General features: G+C 33.6%; 1 protein-coding gene across 1 annotated transcript; it reads right to left on the bottom strand.

Moving 5' to 3' along the window:
- Positions 1–1,857: 1,857 nt before the first annotated feature.
- LOC110103407 (zinc finger protein KNUCKLES-like) lies at positions 1,858–3,743 on the bottom strand. Its single transcript, XM_020832120.2, has 2 exons — positions 3,061–3,743; positions 1,858–2,336 (listed from the first exon to the last, which is right to left on the bottom strand). The coding sequence occupies exon 1, from the start codon at positions 3,682–3,684 to the stop codon at positions 3,061–3,063; it is 624 nt and encodes a 207-aa protein (XP_020687779.1). The 5' UTR covers positions 3,685–3,743; the 3' UTR covers positions 1,858–2,336.
- Positions 3,744–7,955: the final 4,212 nt, after the last annotated feature.

Raw genomic sequence — 7,955 nt, 5'->3', positions numbered from 1 at the left:
CGACCTGGTTAGGTAAACGGGTCGGAAATGCGAACTCGGAGCCGACCCGGCGGGTTGCCGGGTTGACCCGACCCGACCCGGATAAATATTAGATTACATTAATGTTATTAAATTTAATTCATATTTAATGTAAATTTTGTATATATTTAAGTTTTTAAAATTTATATAAGTTATTTTAAATTTAAGTTATATATTTGTATGTGATTTTAATCTATGGATATCATCATTAAAAAAAATGACTCAAATTTTAAGCAAAGTCTATAGTTAACAAATGATCTTTCACATCGGCCTCCCATTGCAATACCTCCTTTCAGTAAAGGTTTGTTTCCTCCCAAGTAACTTCGTTTTTTCTACTTGAGCTTCTTTTCGGATAGTTTTTTAAATTAGTTTTTAAGCACAAAAATTTTATTGTTTAATAAATTTTTAAGAAATTTTTGTATTGAAAAGTTGTTTTAAAAAGCAATAAGAAAGTAATCTCAAATAAATGCTTAAGATATTGTTTCACACTTGATGCACATCGTTCACGAAGGCTTCTTATCACCGAATCTTTTGGAATCACACTGCAAAAGCCTTGCTTCCCTCTCCACCACACAATACTATAAATAAGGTTTTGTTCGGGATGGATTTTTTCCTGCTTTTTATAGTAGATTTTTAATAAAAAAATTAAAATTTTAATATTAAAAAATTGCTTTAAAAAGTAGAAAAAAGTCATCCCAAATCACTTAAGCCATCATTATTTTTAACGTGAACTCTTACTATCTATCACATACTTTCTCACCCACTACATATCACACTATGTGTGCATTTGGCCTACATTATTGTGCCCACAACAAAGTAGCTTATGCAATTATATTTGTTCCTAACATTATTTTGATGGGAATGAACTCAAGGTCAACACTTCATAGCTTGCGTAAGATCTATTTCATGCTTAATCATTGATCAATAATTATGAAAAATATATATATTATAGAGAGAAAAATAATTTGATCAATTATCATCGACATTACATCTTCCTATTTATGCGTATTTCGGGTTAGCACCATAATTTGTCGGGTGGGTTCAAACTGATAACCCGGCGAGGTAAGTCTATGTTTGAAGTTCCAACCCGTTTACAAAATCGAGTTGGATTAGGGTCAACCATTTGAATTTGAGTCAATTCCAGATTTGACTCGAACCCAACTCGAATATTCATTTTAACACCCCTAAATATAAGTACTTCACAAGTGCTCAACAAGCCACCACTAAGCGGCTTAACTCGAACAATTATAATTCTCAAGAAGAACACTTGACCAAAAGAAAAAAACTAACAACAAACAAACTAGTCAGCATTACACAGAGTTAACCAATTTCCTAGTGAGGTTGTAATGCAAGGACTCACCCAAGTAGCTGGTATTGAGGATTCATCACCTTTAGTAGGACTTACCCATACTCACATAAGCCACAGATGTTTCCCATCTCAATAAGAACCATGCATCCATTGGCATTCTTCATAGTCGAGTCCACTTGAGTACTCAGCCCACATCACTTCCTCCTAGAAGCACTTGTCCCTATGCTTCTAGTAGTCTAAACCCTTCTCCAATAGACTCCCTATCATGACCAAAGGATTCACCTTCTTATACTCAATTTATTTTATATAAACCCTTAGAATTTTCCCATGAAGACTAGCGAAAGGGCCTTGACCCAAAATTTGTGGGCTACACTATAAGTAGAAAACCATTTGAAGGTTAATCAACTTGGCCACACGCCTATGATAACCTATAATAAGTCACATCATCTGTTATATTTTATCTTCAGTATAGATTACTTGCTAATAATATCAAATATCATCTACGAAAAAATTCAAATTCAAACTTGATATGATGTCATACCACATAAATCTTACTTTCAAATACTAAAATCAATGAGAATTCCTAGAGATCACAAAGTTGTAACTTGTGAACTCCACAATTTACATGAGTTTCACAAGATCCCAAAAGCCCAAATTACATCATACAATCAATGGGTCAAGTCTTAATCAACACACTCACAAACAAATAAAATTATGTGGTAGAAGAGGAATGATCATATAGGACATGCTCTTAAAAAGTAGCAATGATTGACCATAGGAATCTTTCAAAGGTTCCTATCCACAAACCCATCATGAGATGATCCATCAAAAATCTCATAAAATTTTCCAAAAATGAGCAGTAAATCCGAACGGTGGGATACGGGAGGACAAGAATACTATTCAACCCTCATCATAGCCGTACATTTGGATCCATCCACCTCCCTGCCTCATCCTCAGCATTTATATTCCCTTCCCCTTCCCTTAGCCTTTCACATGCATGTGACCGAAACTGCCAGAAAACACCAGACAGAATTAATAAAAATAAATAGCAAATTAACGCTATTTTTTTTATTTGTAAAAAAAGCACTTTCCTTTTCTTCACCAGACATGTCGCCCTAAGAAAAATATTCTTATCCCCTAAAGTTTCAGCTCTCATCCATGTAAGAAAATTTTATTCTGATAAAAAATAATATAAAAGTTTTGAAAAATTTAAAAATTTTATATTATGTTCATGAAATTAGAAATTATTATAAAAAATGATTTCATCAGGATATCATAATTTATTATTCTTTCTTTTTAATATTCTAGAATTTTTAGATATTTACAAATTCAATGCTTAAAATATTTCTATAATATTTAAATTACATAAAAAATAGTTTTAATATTAAATATAGAAATATATAAGAACTATTTGATTTGTATATAAATCTCCATATGATGATTAGCCTAATCATATATTGCTCACGTACCCAATAGTTCACCAGATTTTTTTTTTTTACTATTTTTTAATATAAAAATTTTAAATTTTATATTAATAAGAAGGAAATCTTTATTTTATTGAGAGCAGTTCTACTGTGTTGTACAGAAACCAATTGCATTTGCCAAAAATAAAAGAGATATTTTTCCAACATTATCATCCCAATGAACAATAATCAGCAAAAATCAATGAACAGAAATTGGGGAAAAAAAATAAAAAAGATATTTTTCCAGAACAAGAGGTCCTCAATCCTCACCTAAAGCCTCAATGAAAGATCAACTTCTGCGTCGGCGTTCTCTGCAACAGGAACATCATCATCATCATCATCATTAGCATGTACATTATCGTCCCAATGATTAGGAATAGAGCTTCTCTGCCAGTTAAGCAAATCCATGGTCTCGTACCCCTCGCCGGGATCCACCGCCGTGGTTGGAATAAATGGGAGGTGGCCATATCCAGCGGTGGTGAAGCGGGCGGCGCCGCCCACACTGTAAGGGACGAAGGAGGTGGAGCGGCAGCCGTGAGAAGCGATGGGAAGCGACGACGTCGTCTCGGCGGCGAGCGGCGGTTGATGGTGGAGGTAGAGGTTGTGGGTGGTCCAGCTTACGCTGCGTTCCTTCTTGTGAGCGTTTTGGTGGCCGCCGAGAGCTTGAGATTTAAGAAACTTTTTGTTGCAGAAGAGACAGGGAAAGAGTCGCACGTCATTTTGGTGCGGAGGGTGGGCAGGGGAGGTGGATGGAGAGGAGGAAGAGGAAGAGGAGGAGGTTGAGGGTGAACCTAGAGTTAGGGAGAGGTCTAAGGTGCTTGATGGCGGCGGCGGCGGCGACGGCGGCCGGCTTGGTGGAGGTGAAGAGGGGGAAGGAGACGGCTGTTTGAGCATAATGGCTCTTTCTTCTGTGTACTAGTGGTTCTTTGAATTAAGAAGGGATAGAAAGGGAAAGATTGAGGGAAACAGATCAGAGATGTCTGTTTTTTTTTTTGTTTAATTATTTATTTGAATAATATTTCTCTAACAAATTAGACTAAAAAAGTATCTTATATTTTGTGATTGGTTAGTACTATTGATGGATTAAAGAATTGCACTGAAAATTTTGATTGATTAAGATTGTATTGGAACTAAAAATATAAGTTGTCTATTATGAGATAATGGAGCAAATATTTCATATTTTGTAAAATTTTAGAAGAGTTTAATGTTAGAAAAAAATATTTTTAATTTAAATTATGAAAGTATGGACATAAAAAATGAAAATGATCGAAAGCAATATTAATCTGATTAATGAACTCAAAGATAAAAATATTTTCGAAGGCTTGTTAAGTTATTGGTACTTTATATGATTGAATATTAATATTAAAGTAGCATTTAAATATGAAATTTATTGGATTAAATTCATGATTATCTTAACATTGATTTAGGAAATTTATAGTTGATACAAATGCATCGATAAAATGAAGCAAATTATAACAAAATTGTTTTGATTTGAGTCCAAAGAGTCTTAAATAAAACACTCAAACATTAGTGAAAACTTGATAATATTATTTCACAAGCTGAATGATCTTTGAATGTTGAATGCTTATAGCGTCAAAAGGAGTATCTTGATGAGGGAAATATAACAAGCTCAAGATATCTCAGTTTCATTAAAGTACTTATATGACTAAAAATAATCAATAATCAAGGGATCAGAACAAATTATTTGATGGGGTGTTTGGGTATTTTAACAAAAAATAACTCGATTGTCTGCCATAGAAATCATTAAATAGGTCACCAATATTCACATCAAGGGGATGAGGAATGGGAGAGAGCTAAAAGATCTAAAGAATCATAAAATTTTGCATGATGATTGATGTTAATTATCACCATCAACAAGCGTCATTGCCCGACTACTATCTCCTAGCCATCAAAGAGTTATACCGAATAATATTAAATCCCACTGTCACCAATTGGAGACCCATGCATGTAATTGACACCAATGAAGACACATTCCACTGCCAAGGCCAGTGCCTGAAATTTGCATCAATCATGATGCTCATCATCAGCAAAAGGCTAATAGATGCATCAATGCATGCCATAACTGATAAGGTTATTGCCCATCATCAAATTTAATTTAACACCTTCTATGTCTAATAAGGTAAATGCATGTCATTGACATTAACATCAATAAACATCATTATTACTAAAGCTGACACACTCCATCACTGACTTGGTTGATATATGCCATTTGCACTAGTATAGATGTATAGTATTGCTAATAAGGATGAAGCTCACATCAAAATACAACATGAACTAATTGTTGACATCAATATCAATTCAAACTATCATAAGAAAGGTTGATATATTATACTAACACAAATGTTGTCGCCCACCAATTTTGTTACTAATCATTACCAATAACATCAGCGCACACCATTCCTATTAAAGATGACGCATATTATAGATACCAACACTGATTCTTATTTTGACTTCGTTGTATGCCACCGCTAACAGTATTGATGTATGACATCACTAATAAGGTTAATACTTGCCACTAACACTAATGTGAATGCCCGCTAAATTCATCGTTCTCTATCATCAACAACATCAATGCCTATTATTATTAACGATATTGATTCATGAGGTTGATATTAATGATGGTGCCTACTAACTTTGTTTCCATTATCACTAATAATGTCAACATATAATCCATGATAAGATTATTATTTTAAGAATTTTCTTTTATATTTTTATTATTTTGGGCTAATAGGGCGTCAAATGCCATTATATAAAAAATGATTGATACATTAAAAATAAGCCTCAAAGATTAAGTGGTTGCATCAAGTAATAATTGCATGAAAGTAGTCCTCTTATAAAAAGATCTTAATTAGATAATAAACCATGGAGTGTCATCCCAAAAATTTCCTCAATCTTAGAGTCTACTTTAAGACCTTGGTGTCAAACAAAAATTTTAGACTTTTTATAGGTTACAATGAAGACATTTTAAAAGATTCATCTTAATGTCATATTTGAGTGGATGCTCAGAGACAATCTCAAGTTCATAAAAATGATATTCATGTATTTTACTTTTGACTATAAGTCCAATACATATCATTCAACTTTCATAAAACTAATATATAAGCCATCATACATTGATAAGTTATTGTAATATTATTGAGATTGAAGAGGGGATACCTTGTAATAGTATATGTCAATTAAAGTATGAAAGTAGTGCACTTCTCATCCTTGAGTGTCGTCATAATTTGGTGATACCTAAATGAGTTGCCTATTAATGAGAGCATATTACTATATAATAATATCAACAACATATTCGTGAATAGGCAAACAAAAATTAATTTTTAGGACATATCTTATTCAAATCTCTCAATAACTTAGACATCTAATAATACAAATGAATGATGGGCAATGTGAGGGGTAGATGATTAAGTGGTTACAATTTATCCATCATCCATTATACCTAAGTTTTTAAAATGGATTTAAACACTTAAGAAAATTATCAAAGTATTTAGAAGTGATCTAAATACTTGAGTATAGAGGCACAAAAGGTCATAAAATAAATGTGATATGATAAGTAGGAGAAACACTTGGTGGTATTTATCCATCGAAGGAGTATAGATCTCGTTTAGGTAGATTTAGCCCACTAGAGTAGAAAAATATAATTATATATGTTTGTCCTATTTATAATAGGATGAAAGTATAAACGAGCTGGCTTGCGAACTAACGAGTCGAGTCAGTACAAGCTCAAACATAGCCCATTAGCTCATTGAGCTTGGCTCGCTAGCCATTTATCGAGTTGAGCAAGAGCTGACTCACTCACAAATATGCTTGACTCACTTACACCCCTATTTCTTATTCACCATATTTTGCATCTCATTCTAAAGAATCTACTTCGAAGATAGTCAGTCGACTCTTGAAAATTATAGTAGCGTTGTTACTGAAAAAGCAAACTGCATGCCACTTGCATCGTCCATAGATAACGATGACAAATGCGGTCGCACAGAAAGTTTGGACAACCAAGTTGATGAGGAGTCGATTTTAGCCCAGAAAAGCTGCCTTCAGTTATTCTCACTCGCACCAATATAAAGTTCAAGATATTTATGTGCTGACCTAAGTGATCATCTTTATTTGTACCCTCTTCAAGCAATTTGAAGCTGCAAAAGTTCAGCTTGACAAGTCAGTGGCCTCAGTCACTTTTGGCTATGCAAATATATGGATTATTTATTTACTTACTCTAAAGTTCAATAATATATATAATGATAATATTTTATTATAGTTATCTTAATTATTATTTTATTAAATGATAATATGTTGTAATGCCCTACCTAAAAGTATGAAGTGGTGTGTGGAGGTGGAACAAATACATTAAGTAAGAAGGAATTAAATTTAGTCTTATTATTCAAAATTTGAGTTGGGCAATGGTGGTCACGAAATTATAATTAGCTGATCATAGTCAAGAAATCATAATCAAACGATGATATTTAAACAATGATGGTTAATATATGGTAGTAATTTCATGTGAACATTGGTATTAATCATCAGATAGAGCTCTCTCCAACTTCAAGTCCAAGTTTAGCTAGAAGTTCTCCTTCTTCTCCTCTTTGAGGTAGAAAATGGGGTATACTTATAATTTTCCAGAGTGACATTTCAGTCATTTTCGCTAAAATCCCAAAATACTCCAACTGACATATGTAATTGATTCCTTTAATTATAGAATTTTTTTTAAAGTATTTAGGTCACAAGAACTCAAAATTGATTGCTCTTAATTATATTTCTCTCAACGAGATAATTATCTTGACTATCTCGGCTCACACACAGAGAACACAAAATGTTTCATATGGAAAATCCTAGAAGGGGGAAAATCAAGGGGCCTAGCCTAGTTGAAACAGATTTCGCTAGAATTTGAGTTGAGTGTAGTGGGCTGACTCATCCTTAAGGGTGATCAAATTTCAAATGTCAACCATATAGTTATAGTCTAGTGACAAATGGGGATGAAAGTCCAACATCACTTGGTGGTCCGGCAGAAGTCCGACGTCTAATTGGTGGTCCAGCAAAACTCTGGAGTTAGGTGGTGGTTCGGTGGAACTCTAGGCGTCATGTGATGGTCCAAAGGAACTCTGACATTAGGTGGTGGTCCGCCAGAACTCTGACATTAGGTGGTGGTC

Source organism: Dendrobium catenatum, unplaced genomic scaffold, assembly GCF_001605985.2.
Source record: "Dendrobium catenatum unplaced genomic scaffold, ASM160598v2 fragScaff_scaffold_1056, whole genome shotgun sequence".
Taxonomy (NCBI): Eukaryota; Viridiplantae; Streptophyta; class Magnoliopsida; order Asparagales; family Orchidaceae; genus Dendrobium; species Dendrobium catenatum.
The sequence above is the reverse complement of the archived record's forward strand: the minus strand, read 5'-3'. Positions and strand labels throughout refer to the sequence as shown.